General features: G+C 45.5%; 1 protein-coding gene across 1 annotated transcript; it reads right to left on the reverse strand.

Annotated features, from left to right (window-relative positions):
* Nucleotides 1-174: 174 nt before the first annotated feature.
* On the reverse strand, nt 175-21087 carry JHY (junctional cadherin complex regulator). The gene is made up of 7 exons (XM_064173101.1): nt 20650-21087; nt 15290-15770; nt 4484-5094; nt 3608-3893; nt 1872-1952; nt 1338-1463; nt 175-537 (listed from the first exon to the last, which is right to left on the reverse strand). The coding sequence occupies exons 1-7, from the start codon at nt 21033-21035 to the stop codon at nt 334-336; spliced, it is 2175 nt and encodes a 724-aa protein (XP_064029171.1). The 5' UTR covers nt 21036-21087; the 3' UTR covers nt 175-333.
* Between the last annotated feature and the right edge of the window lie 202 nt (nt 21088-21289).

Consider the following 21289-nt stretch of genomic DNA (forward strand, 5'->3'; position numbering starts at 1 on the left):
ATCAAATGAAGCTGATGTTTAAGGCTCTGCAGAGATGCACATGGGTTTGACATATCTGAAAATGATCCAGCTGTGAGAGTCTGAAAGATGCAACTGCTGGATTAGTTGATTAGGAGGAAGAAGAGCACCAGAGACTACATATTTGAAGTGCTATATATGCAACTGATTGGATTATCTTTTGACATTAACTATTGCTGAACTGAATCTAAAATTTAACAATGATTGAACTTTGCACTTCACTGGAATGGTAAATCTGTATGTGAGAGCCACAGTTCACCAGAAAACACTTCAGACATTTCTGCCTTGAGGGCATCCCTAACAATTTCCAAAGACTTATAGGATATGAAGGGTTCTAAAAGCAGCTACAATTTGCTTCTCCTTCTCGTGTCGATTTAGCAAAGACTCCAAGGGTGCAATTTGAGGTAAAGTGTCTTCATTTAAAGTCTGTGGCAGAACTCTTTGCTCTTTCACATCTTCATCTGCTTGTCTTGCCATGAAAGTCCTTGGTCTAGGAATCTTCTTAGCATATTCCAGTGCCTAAAACCACAGAATTTGGGGTAAGCAATGAAAAGCAAACCTGAAAAGAAAAAAAGTCTTTCCAAGAAAATGTAGGTGTTTTTATGTTCAGCCTGCTGAAGAAATCCAAAGCCTTTTTGCCATCCAAAGAAGGCAGTTCCATCTCTTTGTGGTTTATGTGAGGTTTGGAATTAAATGCAAGAGACTGTGGATGTCCCCTCCCTGGAGGTGTTAAAGGCCAGGCTGGATGAGGCCCTGAGCAACCTGGGCTAGCAGGAGGTGTCCCTGCCCATGGCAGGGGGATTGGGACTGTAAAGTCCATTCCAACCCAAAGCATTCTACAAATGTATGAATCTGTGGTCCCTTTGCAGACTGCACTCTGCAGTAGTGTGGCCTCCACTGCTGAAGTGAAGCAGAGCAGGTGCTGTGGTAACATTCCCAGGGGTGTCCCACTGGCCCTTATCTTTCCCCAGTAAAACATCTCTCACTGGTCTGGCCCAGCTGAGTGCTGATAGCTTAGACAGAGCACTGCTCTCTTTCCACGTGTTGCACTCTCACGAAGAGCAAGGCAGATTCAGGAGCTGAAGACTGCTGTTGGCACAGAAATCAACAGCTCTTGGCACACATAAACAGCCAGAACAGAATAGAGGTGTAGGGGAGTGCTTGCCAGCACTCCACGAGAGGAAAAGTCCTTAGAGTTGTTCAAATCAAACCAGAGAAACTATGTTAGACTACTGTGAGTTAAATCCATGCTTTTCCTGTTCCTTCCATGCAGTCCAAAATCTCTCCCTGCATGCATTTCCAAAGGGCTCTGCTCTTACCTTCTGCCTTGACACTGAAGACACAAGCTGGGGTTTTGCAGGTAACCTCTGAACCGAAGCAATGCTTTTCATATTGTGTTCCTTAATCTGCTTTGCATATTCCTTTTGTTGCTTTAACTTCTCTTTCTGACCAAAAGAAACCAGGTGTGTGGTTAATTCAGTGTCTCAGTAGATCCATCAATGGAACACTGTTTTTTTTTACCACCTCTGTTGCTGTCTGACCTGGCTATGTTATTGATCATTCCTCAGCAGAACACAACAGGAAATCCTGACAAATGGCACAGCTCTTTTGGGCACTCTTCATTTTTAAGTGCTTTTCTGGGTGATATTGAGGATAGGGTTCAACAGAAATGTGCCAGTCTGAATGTTTTGATGTATCTGTTCAGTTGTGTGCTGCTGTGCTCCTTTCTCTCAGCTTTTGCAATGATTTTTGATACCTCTGTGCTTATTTTAAGGCTCTCAGTGCCATGGATCTTTTAGCTTTATCTCACTTTGCACAACTGAAAAGCAGATCATGTAACAGGGGCTACTTACTTTCTCTTTGATTGCTTCATAGTCAGGTCCAAGGCCTCCAAGCTTCACATTCAGATTTATGAAGGCCTTTGAGCTATGGGGCTGAAAAACAAACAGCAACAACAGAGTGGCTGTTTACCAAAGCCTGTAGGGATAGGATGCAGAGCAATCGTTTGAAATTGGAAAGAGGAGACTGAGATTGGATGTTAGGAACAAGCTCTGCACTATAAATGTGATGGAACACTACAACAGGCTGCCCAGAGAGGTAGTTGAGGCTTCATCGCTGGAGATAGCGAAGGTCAGGCTCAACAAGGCTCTCAGCAACCTGATCTAGTGGTGGATGTCCCTGCTGACTGCAGGAGGGTTGGACTGGATGCCCTTTGAAGGTCCCTTCCAACCCAACCCATTCTGTGATTAATTTTCAGAAATGGACTATGCATTAAAAACTGATCAGTGGAGCCTCACTGTGGTCAGCCCTGTGGTCGTGTCAGACACAGAGTAGAATCACAGAATCAACCAGGTTGGAAGAGACCTCCAAGATCATCCAGACCAACCTATCCAAAACACCAAGAAATTTCCAGATGCAAATAAAATGTGCATTTCTCCAAAGGACAGGTTCAAGTTGAACTCAACTGCAAAGAAACTAAATCCTAAGAACTGAATTTTGTATTTGATGCTTCTTTGTGTCAGTTATCCCTATTCTTTTGTGATATGCTTACACTCAACTTTGAACTTAAAGTACTGTGAAGAGTTAATCATTTAGCTGCCTACAACAAAGTCAGGGTTCTCTCACTTCATGCCATGAGCACGAGTGCCTCTGTTTATTAGGAAAAGCTAGTTTTTTCTGGGAAACATAAACAGGCTCATTCCTTTCCTCACATAGGAAGCGTGAGAAAGCCACTGAAAATACAGGAGAAAAACAATGGCTTGAACTCAGGAGAACAGAAAGAGAAGGAAATCAAATCTGCCCTTCAGTTACCATCATAATCCAGCTAATTCTTCTTAGAGGCATTCGAGCAGCAATACACAAACTGCCTCCTACATGAAACACAGAAGTAATTATTCCAGCTTAGTTTTGTCTGCCCTGAGACTCAGAGCTAACCTCTTAAACATTTAATTTGTCATGGACACACAGGGCTATCTCTCTGCGGCTCCACTGCATTGGTGTTAAGTGGTTATGACATGAAACTGGACACACAGAAGAGATAAAAAGGACCAAGTTTTAATAAGGCCCCAAATGGGATCATCAGGAGCCTTGGAATAATGTTTATGCCGTTAGCTTAACAAATCCTCTAAGTTTGCTCTTGTTCAGTTTGATTCCCTTGGAAACAAGAGATTGGATTGGATGACAAATGAGCATGACCAGGCTAATGGTTTGCTTAGATCTGAGGCTTGGCTACCTGCTGCTTTACACAAATAGCTTTATTCTACATCATTTTATCACTGCATAACTTAAAAGACAAACACTGCTCTGTGTGTTCTTAGAGCTAATCAAGTTTGAAAGTGACAAAGGGAGAGGTGGTGGTGAACTGCTTTGCTCTTCAGGCTACAATGATTTCAGTGTCTGTCTCCATCCTTTGCTCCTTGGGTTTTAATGCTCTGAGCAAGTCAATGTGTGTCAGTAACAATGGAACAATCCTCAGTCCCTGTTCCTGTTTTATGTGTGCGTGTGAGAAGGTTTTGGGCTTATTTAGGAAAAAAATAAATAGAGGAGAAATAGGAATGTTAAACCACTCAACCCACATCTATTTGCTTACCTTCTTGCTGACTTTAGGCTGATTTTGCTTTTCCATCAGCATGAGATACCCTTCTGAGTTGCTTCGGCTCATTCGCACTTGATTTCCTTCACCACTCTCTGGACCAAGCTCTGAACCACTTTCTGCCTGTGGGACTGAGGCTGAAAATAGGCTGAACATGTGCCTGTCAGCTAGGTGAGCTTCTGTCACACCACTGATTTTGTGGTGATGTTGCTCACACATTGGTGTGAAATGGGAGGTTGTACCAGGAGCTGTTGGTGAGCTGTGTATAGAAGGTTGAGAAGGCCTTAAAAAAAAAGGGGGGGAAATAAGAATCTTTACTTGTGTATAGCAGATAGTTCAGCAAACAACCTGTGTGTGGAATGATCCTTGCTCACTGAAACTACTGGGGACATTCAGAGTGAAGATTGAGACTGGATATCAGAAAGAAATTCCTGGCAGTGAGGGTGGTGAGACAATGGCACAGGTTGCCCAGGGAGGCTGTGGATGCCCCATCCCTGGAGATGTTCAAAGGTAGGTTGGATGAGGCTCCAGTCCTCTGATCATCTTTGTGGCCCTCCTTTGGACCTGCTCCACCAGATCCCTGCCCATTTTGTGCCAGGGACTCCAGAGCTTTAGACAGCACTGCAGGTGAGGTGTCAGCAGAGCAGAGTGACAGAATCACCTCTCAAAATGCTGGCCACGTGTCATATGGTGCAGCCCAGGATGCCATTTGCCTTCTGGGCTGCAAGTGCACACAGATGGCTCATGGCCAGCTTCTTGTCCACCAGCAGCCTCTTGTCCTTCTCTGATTTTTAAGGGCACAATAGGGTGAAGAGAATACTGTTTTAACACTTACATCCTTATCCTAAACCACTTACAGCCTAGTTCTGGTACCTTTCATCCACAGAAGTATGTCTCTTGCGATCCTGAAGAGATGCTTGCTCCATCAGCCATTCTTGGAAGTTTGCATTGAAAGGAGATGGAATATTCCTCTGATTTAGATGTGCTTGACCATTGGTACTGTTACCTCTTGCAAAAGGCTGTACAGTGACATGGCTGAATGAATGATGCTGGTCCTGTGGAAGCCCATTTGGAGAATCATGCTGGTACTTTTTTCTCTCCGTGCTGATATATGGTGGAGATACAGCCTCTGCTGGGTTAAATTTCCACAGTGTTGGCTGAAAAGGATAGGCAGATGTGGTAAAATCCTGATTAACAAAATGTCTAGAATTTGAGAAATCATTCAGGCAGGTATCTGAATTTGCTACTGTATGAGTGTGAAGGCCAACAGAAGGACCTGCACCCAGCCATTTCTGCAGTGTGCTGCTGTGGCTTTGTTTCACTGCTTGCATGGGAGCAGCCTGGAATTCTGATATTTGGTGGCACCAAGGCTTTGGTTCTGCTGGTCTTCCTGGTGGTTGCTGGCTATGACTCCCTGAGAAAGCTCTCTTTGGGCTCTGTCTGTATTTGATTTTATTTCTCTGGGAAGTCTTATTTTGGTGATCCTGAAAGAAGTTACCAAAGGTTGGACTTGATGATCTCTTTGGGCCCCCTGACATCCTGTGAATGGTGAGGTGAATTTCAGTGGTTGTTATTTCACCTGCTCATTAAGATCAATAATACACATAGGACACAGTCTCAAGCTGTGCCAGGGGAGGTCTAGGTCAGATGTTAGGAGGAAGTTGTTGGCAGAGAGAGTGATTGGCATTGGAATGGGCTGCCCAGGGAGGTGGTGGAGTCACCATCCCTGGAGGTGTTCAAGAAAAGCCTGGCTGGGGCACTTAGTGACATGGTCTAGTTGACTGGATAGGGCTGGTGCTAGGTTGGACTGGATGATCTTGGAGGTCTCTTCCAACCTGGTTGATTCTATGTTAGGGTATGGGCAGGTTTGCCTGTCACAGTTCCTTTCACACAGCTATTCCTTAAGATTCTACAAGTTAACTGCTTAACTGATGGCCTGTCCAGATTCTATCATGTTCTATGATTCTAATTCAGAACAACATTCCTATTTTACAAAGCCTTTAAGCAGCTGTGCAGGTGATAATGAAGCTGAGTTCTGAATGTGCTGAACTTTGAATGTGTGCTGATGTGAAGCCTTGAGCAGTCCTGAACAGGCTGGAGAGCTTAATCATCTGTCCCTTTAGGGATGTATGGAGCCAGACAGCCTTGTTTAACTTACACTGACAACTGGAAAAGGATTAGAGCACTGTTTCATATGGCTTGTAGTGACAACACAAGGGGGAATGGACTGAAGCTTGAGGAGGGCAGATTTAGACTGGTGATTAGGAAGAAATTCATTACAGTAAGGATGGAAAGACACTGGAACAGGTTGCCCAGGGAGGTTGTGGAGCACAGAAGCACAGAATGTGATCTTTGATCACATTCTGTGCTTCTGTGCTCCACAACCTCCCTGAAGGTGTCCAAGGCCAGGTTGGATGAGGCCTTGAGCAACCTGGGCTAGTGGAAGGTGTCCCTGTTTCTAATCCTGTAGACAAGGATCACTGTCAACCATCTGGGCAAAATGGTTCAAAAATCAACTCAGTTTGTGGTTTTTATGCTGTAATGAAAGTGAACTGTGCTAAGTTTCAGGGAAAGATGGCTATGTGCACACTGTCAGACTGGTCCACAGTAGAAATAGACTTGATGTGGCCCTGGGCAGCCTGATCTAGTTGGAGGTGTCCCTGCTGACCGCAGAGGCCTTGGATAAGATGACCTTTGAGGGTCCCTTCCAAGCCAATTCCATCTGTGAAGTCAATGATTTCGATGCTTTGACTTCTAAACCAAGTTCTTTTCCCTGCTCTGTATCCTGCAAAACATCATCCACACAGCAAGAAACAATCTCAGAAGGTAAGCACATTAGGACTCCTGTTTCGAGCTAAACTCTAAACCTGGAGTTTATTAAAGACTTATCACTTTCAATTACAGCCTCAGCTGTGGCCTGTTTTGAGGAAGGACATGGCTTTCCTTCTAGGGAATCTATAAATCCATCCTCAGTCCATTTAATCATTGTCAGCTCTAAAATCCTCCATTTCATCCTCCTGCCTCTCTGGGGTTCTTTTGTTAGCGACACTTGCAATCACTACATAGCATATGCACTCAGAGTAACTGCTTAATGGCAGGTATTAAATCCACATATAGAGCTGAATGTTTTGGCCAAAAGCTTTAGCACTGGGGAATCCTGCCTCCTGGTGCCAGGACGATGATTTGTTAGCTCGACCTCTGCTGTTAACAATTAATGTGCTGGCACACAGTGTCACTGGTGGAAAGTGTGAACTGCTGCCAAACTGGGACCAGGCCAACCTTTTCCTATTTAAATGGAATGAGCAGCCCTCTAAGATCCTCCCTTCATTCTGAAATGCCATAGATAGAGCTCATCTCTCACAATGAACAGCAGCATAATATCTTGTTTGTCCTATACAGAAGCACAGCTTCCAGGCTTAAGTGAACAGCAGGGATGTAAAGAGCCTGCCTGAAATTACTTCAGACACTTGTAATACAAGGGCTGACAGTAATAATTCCAGTTGGCTGGAAGTTCTGGTTCAGAAGTTATTGATTTTTTTCATGAGTGATGATAACCTGGGGGGGGTTTATTGCTCCTACACTGGTTGGAAAGGTTCAGTATAAAATAGATCTGCAGACATTAGGTGTATAGAGGAGGTGAGTGCAGCTTATTCTACTTCTACCATTTTCTGGTTTATGGTCACCTCTTGATGTTTGTGGGGATTTTAGGGAACAGAGTAATGCAAGAGTAGTTGTAGCTCATGAAAAGAGAAGACTGAGAGGGGATTTAATAAATGTTTATCAATATCTGAGGGCTGGGGGTCAGGAGGGGGGGGACAGGTTCTGCTCACTGCTGCCTGGGATAGGACAAGGAGCAATGGATGGAAGCTGCAGCACAGGAGGTTCCAGCTCAACACAAGGGGCAACTTCTTGACTGGAAGGGTCCCAGAGCCCTGGCACAGGCTGCCCAGAGAGGTTGTGGAGTCTCCTTGTGTAGAGCCTTTCGAGGCCTGTCTGGATGTGTTCCTGTGTGCCCTGAGCTAGATTGTATGGTCCTTCTTTGGCAGGGAAATTGGACTGGATGATCTCTTTGGGTCCCTTCCAACCCTTGATGTCCTCTGAGCCTGTGATCCTGTGAACCATCAAACATGACCATGTACTACTTTGCCCTTATCCATTAGTTCACCATTATGAATACATTATTTCACCAAAATGGTGACATTTTACATTCCTATCAATCAGATAATGTCCCAAATTGAGACACCGAGAGTGGATGACAGTATTGGAGCAGGTTGACCAGAGATGTGGTTGAGGCCACAACCCTGGAGACATTTAGTATTAGACTTCATGTGGCCCTGGGCAGCCTGATCTAATTGGAGCCATCCCTGCTGCCTGCAAGGGGGTTGGACAAGATGACCTTTTAGGGTCCCCTCCAACCTGATGCAATCTGTGAAGCAGATTCATTGAGCTCAGAATTTCTGGGGTTTTGGGTTAGGTGATTATCTACTGATATGTAGCTAAGCACTTGGCAGTAATTGTAACCTTAAAAGTAAGAGAACAGCTTTAAACATTCAAAATTCAATGCTTTTACATACATATATATATATATATATATATATAAATTAACAAGAAAAGGAACCTTGAGCTGCTGTGCTTTTTGGTACCATTTGTCTTCAAGCTCCATTTTCACAGGCTGGAATGGTAGAACACTCTGAGCTGGTTCCTCATCAACAGTTGTAGGATCTGGAAGCTAAAAATCAAGAATGTTTATGGCCACAGCCCAATCAGATGAAAGGATTTGAAAGGCAACCAACAACAGAACAAGGGAACACAGTCTCAAGTTGTGCCAGGGGAGGTCTAGGCTGAATGTTAGGAGGAAGTTATTGGCAAAGAGAGTGATTGGCATTGGAATGGGCTGCCCAGGGAGGAGTCACCGTGCCTGGAGGTGTTGAAGCCAAGCCTGGCTGGGGCACTTTGTGCCAGGGCTCGTTGATTAGCTAGGGCTGGGTGCTAGGCTGGACTGGCTGAGCTTGGAGCTTCTAACCTGCTTGATTCTATGATTCTATGAGAGGTTGAGAAATAATTTGTCTCCTATTAAAACTCAAATGCTAAAGGTAGACAATATCTAAGAGCTAACATGAAAATGAATGGCTAAAAGAGAAAATGAAAAAGGAAGCAAAACCCCCCAGGTCAGCAGTGGGGTAGGAGTAGGAAATATTCCTGCTACTTTTAAGAAGAAGAGAGGAAAAGAAAATTGCAGGAAGCATGCAGCACAGAAATCTACTTGTAACTCTCACATGTCTGGGCTTCTCCATTTACACAAGAGCCAGTGGATGTACCTAATAACAGAAAAACAACTAGACAATCATCATTGTCCAAGCAATCAGGCAGTGCACCAAGATTCTGATGGATGACATTCACCACAGCAAGGTCTTGAACAAGAGCCACATAGGGAAAAAAAAAGAGATGGCAAAACACAGTAATGTTGGTAGGAAAGTGTAAGGAGGTAGCTGCAGAAAGCAAGCATCTAATGTACACAGCCTGGTGACAGCAACAAACAGCCTGCGCAAAGCAGCAAGCCCACAAACATCTTCACATAGCCACAGTTATGGTAGCAGGATGGCTGGAAAGCAAATTTGAACAGTGCTTTTTGCAAGGGATAGCAAAAATCACCTTTTTGGATGAGGCTGTGGGCAGCCTGCTCTAGGGTAGGGTGTCTCTGCTCACGGCAGGGGGATCGGAACTAGATGATCCTTGGGGTCCCTTTCAACCCCTGACTGATTCTATGATTCTCTGATTCCATGTGGCTGCTGGCACCACAGATTTCAAAGCCCAGTGGTAACTGTGTAAATATAGTAACAGAGAGAAGTTTTCTTCAAATCATCACACTTTGTTTTCCTGATTTATGCAACTTTGGGAAAACCAGTGCTTGAGGATTTTTTATTTCTAGATATATAGAATCATAGAATCAGTCAGGGTCTGAAGGGACCACAAGCAACAGCCAGTTCCAACCTCCCTGTTATGAGCAGGGACACCCTACCCTAGAGCAGGCTGCACACAGCCTCAGCCAGCCTGGTCTTAAACACTCCAGGCATGGGGCCTTAACCATCTCCCTGGGCAACCCATTCCAGCCTCTCACCACTCTCATGCTCAACAACTTCCTCCTCATGTCCAGGCTGAACCTACCCATCTCCAGCTTTGCTCCATTCCCCCCAGTCCTGGCACTTCCTGAGAGCCTAAAAAGTCTCTCCCCAGCTGTTTTGCAGGCCCCCTTCAGATCCTGGAAGGCCACAAGAAGGTCACCTGGGAGCCTCCTCTGCTCCAGCCTGCACAGCCCAAACTCTTTCAGTCTGTGCTCATAGAAGAGCTGCTGCAGCCCTCTGATGTACCTGGGTTGGAGGTCAGGAAAAACATCTGTACTGCAAGAGTGGTCAGGCATTGGAACAGGTTGAAGGTGCTCAAGAAATGTGTGGCCATGGCACTTTGGGACATGGTTTAGTGTCTGTGGTGGTATTGGGTTGATGGTTGGACTCAAAGATCACAGAAGCATAAAATGTCTTAGGAAAAGATCTCCAAGTTCATCAACTCTAACCCCCCCCGCCATGGCCAGGGATGCCTCTCAACTAGGCTTGGTTGCTCAAGTCCTCATCCAGCCTGGCCTTGAATACCTCCACAGGGAGGAGGAATCACAACCTCTCTGGGTAACATATTCCAATGTCTCACTACCCTTGTACTGGAGAACTTCCTCCCGAGATCCAGTCTAACCTACACTCCCTCAGCTTCCAACCATTCCCCCTTGTCCTATAGCTGGACACACTCATGAAAAGTCCCTCTGCAGCACACCTGTAGGTTCCCTTCAGGTATTGAAAGGCAGCTCTAAGATCACCCTGGGGTCTTCTCTTGTGCAACCTTGGATCCCAGAGATCTTTTCCAACCAAAACAATTTTATGACTCTATGATCCAAATGGCAGTGTAGGTTCTATTAGAATCATAGAATCAACCAGCTAGAAAGAGAGCTCCAAGCTCAGCCAGTCCAACCTAGCACCCAGCCCTGGCCAATGGACCAGATCATGGCACTAAGTGCCCCAGCCAGGCTTGGCTTCAACAGCTCCAGCCACGGCCACTCCACCACCTCCCTGGGCAGCCCATTCCAGTGCCAATCACTCTCTCTGCCAACAACTTCCTCCTAACAGCCAGCCTGAACCTGCCCTGGCACAGCTTGAGGCTGTGTCTCCTTGTTCTGTTGCTGCTTGCCTGGCAGCAGAGCCCAACCCCACCTGGCTATAGCCTCCCTGCAGGTAGCTGCAGGCAGCAATGAGCTCTGCCCTGAGCCTCCTCTGCTGCAGGCTGCACCCCCCCAGCTCCCTCAGCCTCTCCTCACAGGGCTGTGCTCCAGGCCCCTCCCCAGCTTTGGCGCCCTCCTGTGGACACCTTCCAGCACCTCAACATCTCTCTTGAATTGAGGAGCCCAGAACTGGACACAGCACTCCAGGTGTGGCCTGAGCAGTGCTGAGCACAGGGGCAGAATAAGTAGAAAAGTTCAGAAATCAGAAGTTAGCAAACAGGTTTCCTGAGCTGTGGATCAATGCAGCTTGGCCATCAGTGAGGTGTTTTTGGTGGAACCAACTGACTCACTGTATTGCTGGTTTGCTGGGCAGGTAAAGCATACTTCTACATTATCTCTTTGAAAGAGGAACAGGACACAACCTCTGCCAGCTTCTTTTTTTTTTTCCCTCTCCTTTCCCCCCCCCCTTTTTTTTTTTGGTGGTGAACTATTCTATTAATACCAATCAAATTGAGAAAATGATCAAATGAAATTGCATTTTGAGAATCATAAGCTGTGTAATGCCTATTCTGTTAAATTGAGGCCTGTAATTGCTTCTCTACTGAAAAGATACAACAAAGACAGCAATCATGGCATGTCATTATCCCAGACTAGAAAACCGGCCTTTGCAGTGAGGACTTCAAAGGCTTCTGGTTCTCGAATTGCATTTGGCTGCTATTGTTGAAGCGCAGGCAATCTTGATTAGGTGTTTACACTGAGGTAAGGCTCAGTGCACAGAGAGTCTGAGTGCCTTGGTCTAGAGCCATTAAAAAATTGTACATTATGTTCCTTGCTTTGAAGTAAGGGGCTTGTAGGTAGGAAAGCAACTCAGTGAGTACAGCTGAGCTAGATTGGGCCACTGCTTCTCCCTCTTTCTTTCTTTCTTTCTTTCTTTCTTTCTTTCTTTCTTTCTTTCTTTCTTTCTTTCTTTCTTTCTTTCTTTCTTTCTTTCTTTCTTTCTTTCTTTCTTTCTTTCTTTCTTTCTTTCTTTCTTTCTTTCTTTCTTTCTTTCTTTCTTTCTTTCTTTCTTTCTTTCTTTCTTTCTTTCTTTCTTTCTTTCTTTCTTTCTCTCTTTCTTTCTTTCTCTCTTTCTTTCTTTCTCTCTTTCTTTCTTTCTCTCTTTCTTTCTCTCTCTCTCTCTCTCTCTCTCTCTCAAAGAAACTCATCATCAGGTTCTTAGAGAATCAGGCAACACTGCAAAGAACTTGATGCTCTATAAAATGCTATATAAATTAGTAAATACACAGCTCAGCACAGGTTTGTTGTGTGTTTGGGTCCATGCAGCCTGCTGTCTGTATGCACAGAGACAGCAGCTGTAAATATGGCAAGAAGGAGGCTGCAAATATCTCACCTAATGTTGTGGCAGGTGAAAAAAAATAGTTGCATGCAAAGTGCAAACACTCTGTTGTTACCACAGAACCTGCCAGCCACCAGGGATCTGTCAGAGTATACCGGTGGAGCGCTATGGGTAAATGACTTTTGGTTCACCAATATGGTTAGATGGTCAAATCCACTTTATTTCTGTGATACAGTGACTTATGTGCACTCTAGCAAGAGGTGTGCCCAGCTTAAGATTGGTTACAGGTGATGATTGCAAGGTTACATGTAATGTGTGCATAGGTTAATGTATCATAACATTCTAAGGGTCAGCCCTCCAGACCACCTACTCCAGCCCCCTTGGCTATCTAGCTCTGCCCACTGCAGCTGTGTGTGGGGTGCTCAGTTGTTTACAGATTGATTTCCTGAGCTAGCAGGGTCCCAAGGACGTTCTCAGTACGAGTTGTTCATGTTTATCAATTTATGTCCTCTACTGGTGAGAAATTCCTCCACAGGGATCATATCAGTAAATCAGCTCCAACATCCTGCAAAGCTCAGAATCATACAATCATAGACCTGATTCAGTTGGAAATCCCAGAATGCCAGGTTGGAAGTGACCAGGTGATCACCTGGTGATCCTTGGGGTCACTTCCAACCTGGCATTCTGGGTTGGCCAATCTTAGGTGGCCAAGAGAGCCAATGACATCCTGGCCTGGATCAGGAGCAGTGTGGCCAGCAGGACAAGGAAGGTTCTTCTGTCCCTGTACTCAGCACTGCTCAGGCCACACTTGGAGTGCTGTGTCCAGTTCTGGCTCCTCCATTCAAGAGAGATGTTGAGGTACTGGAAGGTGTCCACAGGAGGGCGCCAAATCTGGGGAGGGTCCTGGAGCACAGCCCTGTGAGGAGCGGCTGAGGGAGCTGGGGAGGTGCAGCCTGCAGCAGAGGAGGCTCAGGGCAGAGCTCATTGCTGTCTGCATCTCCCTGAAGGGAGGCTGTAGCCAGGTGGGGGTTGGTCTCTTTTGCCAGGCACCCAGCAACAGAAGAAGGGGACACAGCCTCAAGCTGTGCCAGGGCAGGTTCAGGCTGGTTGTCAGGAGGAAGTTGTTGTCAGAGAGAGTGATTGGCATTGGAATGGGTTGCCCAGGGAGGTGGTGGAGTGGCTGTGGCTGGAGCTGTTGAAGCCAAGCCTGGCTGGGGCACTTAGTGCCATGGTCTGGTTGGTGGGCCAGGGCTGGGTGCTAGGTTGGGCTGGATAAGCTTGGAGATCTCTTGCAACCTAGTTGATTGTATGATTCTATGATCATCTGGTCCAACTTTTCTAAGTGGTAGTGGAATTGAAATGAGCTGGCCCAGCACCCTGTCAAGATGAGCCTTAAAACTGTCCACTGGAGAGGAACCCACTTCTTCCCTTGGGAAATGATTCCAGTCTTATGTCCAAACTAAATCTGTCCTGCTTCAGTTTCAAACCATTGCCTCTTGTCCTATCACCACAAACCCTCCTAAACAGTTCCTCCTCAGCTTTCCTGTAGGCCCTCTTTAGATACTGAAATGCAGTTAAAAGGTCTCCCCAGAACCTTCTCTTCTCTAGGTTGGACAGCCCCAATTCTTTCAGCCTGTCTTCACAGGAGAGATGCTCCAGCCCTCTCATCATCTTTGTGGCTCTCCTCTGGCCCTGCTCAAGCATGTCTATGTCTCTCTTGAGTTGCATCAAATTATTGAGGGCAGAAGCACACCTTTCTACATGCATGCTGCCTGGCTCCTGCTGTGTCACGCCTCTGCTGTCCTCCTAGCTCCTTCAGCAAGGCAATCTTAAAACACAGACCTGATTTTAACAGGTTTTTCTATTTATTACCTATCTTTGAATGGAGTCTACACAACCAAGTCCTGATCTCTGGCACCACTGCTTACATCTGAAGCATTTTCAGAATTCCCCAACCAGTAAACATAATCATATCAACACAGCTTTAATTAGCATCAGTCTGCACTCATTATTTTTAACCATCAACAGAACTGTAACTGAAAATAAAAACCCCACAGACCAAAACAAGTGCTCTTAATAGCTCTGCTGGGGAAAGCTTGTCCATCCTTACACTCTTTGTCATGTAATCAGCAGATGCCCTCTAATGTTGTGTCAACTGTTCATCAGCCTTAGAAAATGTCTCACTTGGAGCAGAAAGCTTCTGTAGTTTTTGCAAGTTAAGGATTTTCTATGCTGCAACTCGTGGAGTGATTCAGTGACTCCCACATTCCCATTACTTGTAATAAGTAAAAGCAGCAAACTCATCTATAATCATTCATTAGGAACTGTAATTACATTTCCACTTAATTCTTAATGCAAGTTGTCTGATGTTTCACAGTCAGTCTTCAAATCCAAGCAGTGTGCATAGCTGCTATCTGCTGACTGACTTCAAGCACAGAATCACAGAATTTCTTAGATTGGCAAAGCCCTTCAAGCTTCCCAAGTCCAAGCATTGGTTTCACACTGACAAGTCCCTGACTAACCCAAATCCCTCAGCACAACATCTCATCATTATGAATCGCTGTGGTTGGAAAGGACCACCAGGATCATCCAGTCCAGCCTTCATCACCAGACCATAGCTTCAAGCACCACATCCACTCTTTTCTTACACACCTCCAGGCATGGCAACTCCACCACCTCCCTGGGCAGCCTGTGCCAGTGCCTGCTCAGGAAAGAACTTCCTCCCAACATCCAACTAGACCTCCCCTGATGCAATTTGAGGCCTTTTCCTCTTTTCCTATCATTAGTAATTTGGGAGAAGAGACCAGCTCCAGCCTCACTACAACCTCCTGTTAGGTAGTTGTAGAGGGCAACAAGGTCCTCTCTCAGCCTCCTCTTCTCCAGACTATCCAGCCCCAGGTCTCAAAGCCTCTTCTCATAAGGCAGTGCTCCATTCCCTTAATCATCCTTGTAGACCTCTGTTGGACTCTCTCAAGCAGATCCCTGCCCCTCCTGAACTGGGGTGCCCCAAACTGAATCATCATGGAGTGATTACAGTCCTCAGTTTATAGCAATTAGAATACATCTGGAAGCCACCTACCTGTTCTTGGAGAACCTGTTGCTTTTTACTGTGCAACTGCAGATAGGAATTTATCTTCTCTGAAGGTAATCCTAAAGTCTGTTTGTTTTTTGCCACAAAGTCTATTTTTGCTTTTTGTGGTCGATCTTCTTGAGTCTGAAAACCACTGGGACTAGCTTTGAAGTGACAACTACCTGCAGATTCCTTGCCTTTGGTATGTAGCCTAAAGGGTTCCTTGCTGCCCACAGCATTTGTTTTATGAAAGTTTGGTGATTTTGTACTAAACTCTGAAAATGAATCTTGTAACTTCACCTCCTGTTGATTCTTTTCTTCTGAAAAGTCATCAGAACGGAGGTAAAATGCATCTTGTGCAAAGTCCATGCTGCTCCTTGCAGCAATCTGACAGGCTGCTTCTGACTCAGAAAATTCTGCCACCTCTTTTGTGTTCTTCCAGTTTGGGTTGTATCTTAGGCTGAAATATTTGTCCACAGTCTGATGTTTCCTAGTTTAAAAATAAACAAGAAACACAAAATGATTCAGGTACAAATGGTATGAAGCTTCTGTCATTTCTCTGTGCAATCTGAGACAGGAAATGTCTTGCAAATATGATCAACAGAGCTGTTTCAGTGCACACAGCATTGCTATTTGAATCAGGGAATGGTTTAGTTTGGAAAAGACCTTTAACTCCAACCATTGACCCAGCACTGCCAGTTGGCCGTGGGTTGAGCCTTTACTGGGGAGCAGTTGGGTTAAAGGTCTTGGGTAGGGTCCAAGGGTCAAAGCCAGGTTTGTGCATCGCAGGGAGGGAACACATACAGCAGGACCAGACAGGAGGGGACAAGCCATGGGTAAAAGGAATGGACAAGGTGCTCTTTTCCAGGAGCAAGCTGCCTAGAAAATACACCCCCCCACACCCCTCCTCATTCTGCTGCATCTTCTCCCAGTATCAAACTGCTGAGACTGGATTTACACCAAATGCATCAGAGGCAGCTCATAGGAAAAGGTTCAGTGTAGGGAAGGAGGAAAGAGGTGCTAAGGGCTGAATGGGAGGTGCTGAGGTGAAGGCTTCACCCCTCAACCCACCACTACCATCATCTAGCACCCTTCCAGGTTATGCCTGATCAGAATACTTTTATCAAACATTTCCTGTGTAGAAAATTGAGGCAGGACCTCCTCTTAAGTTTTGATTATCAGTGAATGGTAACTCAGTCTAACATTTGAATCGCAGCAGAACGAAACCTTTATCTTAAGGATATTCTAGAAGTCATAGTAGAATCAATCAAAAGAGAGGTGATATAAAGAGAAATAATAGAAGAGAAATTATAAGGGAAACAATAAAATAGAAATTATATATTGCACTGCTTCTGTTGCTTCCTTTAGAATGGTGGAGCCTCCAAAAGCCAGGAAGTGTTACTTATCCCTCAAAGCTTCTGCAGTGTGAAATAAAAAAAGGAATGTTCCTGGTAAAATCACTCTCTCAAGTGTCAGTTTGAGACTGTCTAAAGAAGAACAACCTCCAGCTCTGCATTTTAATTCTCTCTTCTCATTCTTATCATAGAATCTGTACAACTATAGAATCAAGCAGGTTGGAAGAGAGCTCCAAGCTCAGCCAGTCCAACCTAGCACTCAGCCCTGGCCAAACCATGGCACTAAGTGCCCCATGCAGGCTTTTCTTGAACACCTCCAATTGTGTCCTACCATTCCAGGTTGTGAAAAAGGAGCCTGAAGACAAACGGTACCAAAAAGCACAGCAGCTCAAGGTTCCTTTCCTTGATAACTGAAATGTATATGTAAAAGCATTGAACTTTGAATGGTTAAAGCTGTTATCTTACTTTTAAGGTTAAAATTACTGCCAAGCGCTTAGGTACATATCAGTAGATAATCACCAAAGCTTAATGCATATGGTCCTTTATGTGCTGAATGATTTTAAATCAAAATAGATCCCAAATCCCAGGAAATTCAGCCTATACCTCCCCCAGCACAACTTGAGATTGTGTCCCCTTGTTCTGTTGCTGCTTGCCTGGGAGAAGAGGCCAACCCCTCCTGGCTACAGCCTCGCTTCAGGTACTTCTAGGCAGCAAAAATCTCCATAAAGACTTAAAACTTCTCCTTACAAACCAGGCTGTAAGTGACATAAGTGCAGAAAAAACATAAACCAGGGAGGTTTTGTTTGGTTATATCTTTAACAAGACAGGAAGGTTTGTGTGTGGGGGATTGGTTTGTTTGTGTTGTGTTTACATAGTTTTTAACAAGTGGCCACACTGTTGCTCTAAACTACATCTGTCATCAAGCAAACCAAGGTGGTTTGCCTGAAACCCCCCCCCCAACTGGTTTTATTTATCATCTAACAGGAGGAAAGCCAACTGTAGGAGCCAAGTACATACAAATTGCCTTTCAGGAAACGTGTAGGCAGTGGCAGGAGTAAGAAATGTGGGAGGAAAAAAAGCTTTAACACTGTTTTTCCTAACTGGACCTGCAGCATAGCTCTGGTTTCTCGAGCACTGACAAATGGTGAACCTTTCAGAGTGACAATCACCTACAGGCACTGAAACCTGGTTGCCTCTTTGGCTCCTGTTAACAGGAATGTGCTGATCTGATGCATTGTCCAAACTAGGGCTGAGTTAATTCTAATATAATTTCCATAAATCATTTATTCAACCTTTCTAAGTTAGTTACATGCCAATGCCTACTTTTCAAGGGGCTCTTAATAGCAAACTAATCTGTCTCTCCAGCAATGCTCTCCATTTCAGGTACCATTGGTGCCCTGGTATCCTGCCTAGCAGGGATTAGATCATAGAGCCATAGAATCAGTCAGGGTTTGAAGGGACCACAAAGATCATCTAGTTCCAACCCCCCTGCCATGGGCAGGGACACCCTAGAGCAGGCTGCCCACAGCCTGGCCTGAAACACCTCCAGGGACGGGGCTTCAACCACCTCCCCGGGCAACCCATTCCAGCCTCTCACCGCTCTCATGCTCAACAACTTCCTCCTCATATCCAGGCTTAATATCCCCACCTCCATTGCCCCCAGTCCTGGCACTTGCTCAGAGCCTAAAAAGTCCCTCCCCAGCTTTTTTGTAGGCTCCCTTCAGACCCTGGAAGGCCACAAGAAGGTCACCTGGGAGCCTCCTCTTCCGCAGACTGCACAGCCCAAACTCTTTCAGTTTGTGCTCACAACAGAGCTGCTGCAGCCCTCTCAGTATCCACCTGGCCCTGCTCTGGACACTCTCCAGCATCTCCACAGCTCTCTTGTCTCAGGGGCTCCAGAACTGGATGCAGTGCTCCAGGTGGGGTCTCAGCAAAGCAGAGCAGAGCAGAGCAGAGCAGAGCAGAGCAGAGCAGAGCAGAGCAGAGGGGGAGAATCCCCTCCCTGGCCCTGCTGGCCACACTTCTGCTGCTGCAGCCCAGGCTCTGCTTGGCTTTCTGGGCTGCAAGTGCACACTGCTGGCTCCTGTTGAGCTTCTCCTCCAGCAGCACCCCCAAGTCCCTCTCCTCAGGGCTGCTCTCCAGCCTGGCACTCACTGCCCGCTTGGATTTGTGCTTGGCATTGCCTCGACCCAGCTGCAGATCCTTGCACTTGGTAGGGTTGAACCTCATGAGGTTGGTTTGTGCCCACTTCTCTAGCCTGTCCACATCTTGGTGTGGTCAGCAAACTCGTTGAGGCTGCACTCAATGCTGCTGTCCATGTCACTGACAAAAAATGCTGAACAAGACTGGTCCTAGGACTGATCCCTGAGGCACTCTGCTTGACACTGGCCAGATGATTTACACTGGTGAAAAGATTATTATTCCCAGTTGCCACACACCACAGGTAAACAGCACTAGGTGAGCACATTTTGAAGCGAGTACAGAAATCTGTGATACAATTGCAGTGCTTCAGGTAACACAGCACAATGCTAAAGAGTTCTATTGTGCTGAAATGTGTGCACAGCAGCTCAATTGTATTATGCAGGCCAGGTCACCGCCCGGGAACAAAATGAGTGTGAAGAGCTCCTTCATCTCTAATCATCTGCAGACAAAAAGTGCACCTTTTATTCCTGCCCCCCCTTCACCCCCCTCCTCCAACTTGATATAAAGGTTAGATGGACTCTGTGCTCATCAACAAAAGTGTTGTGTGTAGACAACAGATGCAGCGTTTCCTCTTCAAATTCCGAGGTTAGTAATGGATGTAGAGAGGAGGTTTCAGATGCATGCACCGCGATATGCGCTCCAGTTAATGGACTAGATTTGAGTACTTACTAGGCTAAGTTCAAACCAAATAAAAATTAAATCTCCATTTAATGAAGAGCCTCACATTCAGCACAGCGTTCAGTCAAAACAACCACCACCAGGAGAAAAAAAAAAATCACTCAAAATTAGAGCATGTTTCTAGCACAATTAACATCATTTGCACTCCCCATCAAATATTCAGTAACTGGCCGTTTTGCCTGTCGAGGAGGTGAATGAAAGTATGCTGTTAATCATTTAGCCTTCATTTGTTTGCCATTTCCTTTTAAGCAGACAATTAAACTGAAACTGCAGGTTATTATTGCTTCAGGTTTAATTTAATCCCTTTAAACTTGAGAATTAGTCCCGATTTATGCAGTGTTAAACCTTTTCTGTGCGCAGCAGCAAAGGAGAGTTTGTTTTATGCACCTTTCTAAAGAATGGTTAACAGTGTAGGGCTGCAAATGGGGATTTTAGACTTCTACAGCCCTAAGGACAAAACTTAAGCACTTTGGCAATGTAAATGGACCTTCAAGCTGTGGACATGGCACTTCAGGGCACGGTTTAACGGCCACGGTGGTGTTGAGAGTTGGACTTGGTGATCTTTGAGGTCTTTTCCAGCTGAAACAATTCTATGATTCTATCTCATGTAAGTTCTGAGCAGAGAATGGTTTTAGAGTGCTAGAACTACTCAATTCATCTGCTAAAATTCAGAGTCCAGAGGAGGCCACAAAGATGATCAGAGGGCTGGAGCAAGTCTCCTATGAAGACAGGCTGAAAGAATTGGGGCTGTTCAGTCTGGAGAAGAGAAGGCTCCAGAGAGACCTTAGAGATGCATTTCAGTATCTGAAAGGGACCTACAGGAAGGCTTGGGAGACTGTTTAGAAGGGCCTGTAGTGACAGGATGAGGGGCAGTGGTTTGAACATGGAGCAGAGGAGATTGAGGTTGGATATCAGGAGGCAGTTTTGCACAGTGAGGATGGTGAGACCTGGAACAGGTTGCTCAGGAATGTGGTTGAGGGCCCAGGCCTGGAGACATCGGGGATCAGACTTGATGTGGCACCGGGCAGCCTGATCAAGTTAGAAGTGTCCCTGCTGACTACAGGGAGGTTGGACAAGATGACCTTTGAGGATCCCTTCCAACCCAGTGCAAATCTGCAAAATCCTGTGCCTTACCTTCCATCACCTTCATTCTTTTGTATTCCATTTGTACACTGATCTGTGTCATCCTCAAGTCCTTCTTTTAATATCATCTCCTCCAAACTATCCCCTTCTAAGCTGTCGTTCTCCGACTCATCTGCACACAGTTCTCCCAGCTCTTCATTTTCGTCAATGCGCTGCTGGAGCTCTAACTGGTACTGCCTCTCTTGAACGAGGCTTTCAGAGTCAGACTCTAGAGAGTCATGCAGACTGGGAGTAAAGCTCTCTTCACTTACAGAAGGCCTTTTCCAGTTGGCAAGGTAGAAATCTGCTTCTGTGAGGCTTGGAGGAGAACAGTTTCCACTCATGTTGCAAGTGTGGGGAGAAGAAACTGAAATATACTTCACCTCTGAAGAATTCATGCTGTGTTTGGCACTGATGGGAAACACCAGCCCTGTATTTTGAAAACATGAGAGTAAACATAAAAAGGATGCTCACTTGATAGTAATTATGGTGTTTGTTAAGTGGTATCACTGTCTTGGGCTGAGAATTTGACCTTCAATGGTTACAGTGGCTCAGAATTTGACCTCCAATGCTTAAAAAGGCTCGGAATTTGACATGAAACAGTTAAAAAGGCTCAGCATTTGATGTTCAACAGTTTGAAAGGCTCAGAATT

Source organism: Pogoniulus pusillus, chromosome 38, assembly GCF_015220805.1.
Source record: "Pogoniulus pusillus isolate bPogPus1 chromosome 38, bPogPus1.pri, whole genome shotgun sequence".
Classification (NCBI taxonomy): Eukaryota; Metazoa; Chordata; class Aves; order Piciformes; family Lybiidae; genus Pogoniulus; species Pogoniulus pusillus.

What these genes read in the sequence shown, in the direction of transcription:
- JHY (XM_064173101.1), bottom strand. Translation starts at nt 21,035, where the DNA reads ATGAATTCTTCAGAGGTGAAGTATATTTCAGTTTCTTCTCCCCACACT. An exon ending in AGCCTAAAGTCAGCAAGAAG is followed by an intron (nt 1,953 to 3,607) that starts GTAAGCAAATAG and finishes TTTGTTTTTCAG; the next exon opens with CCCCATAGCTCAAAGGCCTT. An exon ending in ATGAAGCAATCAAAGAGAAA is followed by an intron (nt 1,464 to 1,871) that starts GTAAGTAGCCCC and finishes TCTTTTGGTCAG; the next exon opens with AAAGAGAAGTTAAAGCAACA.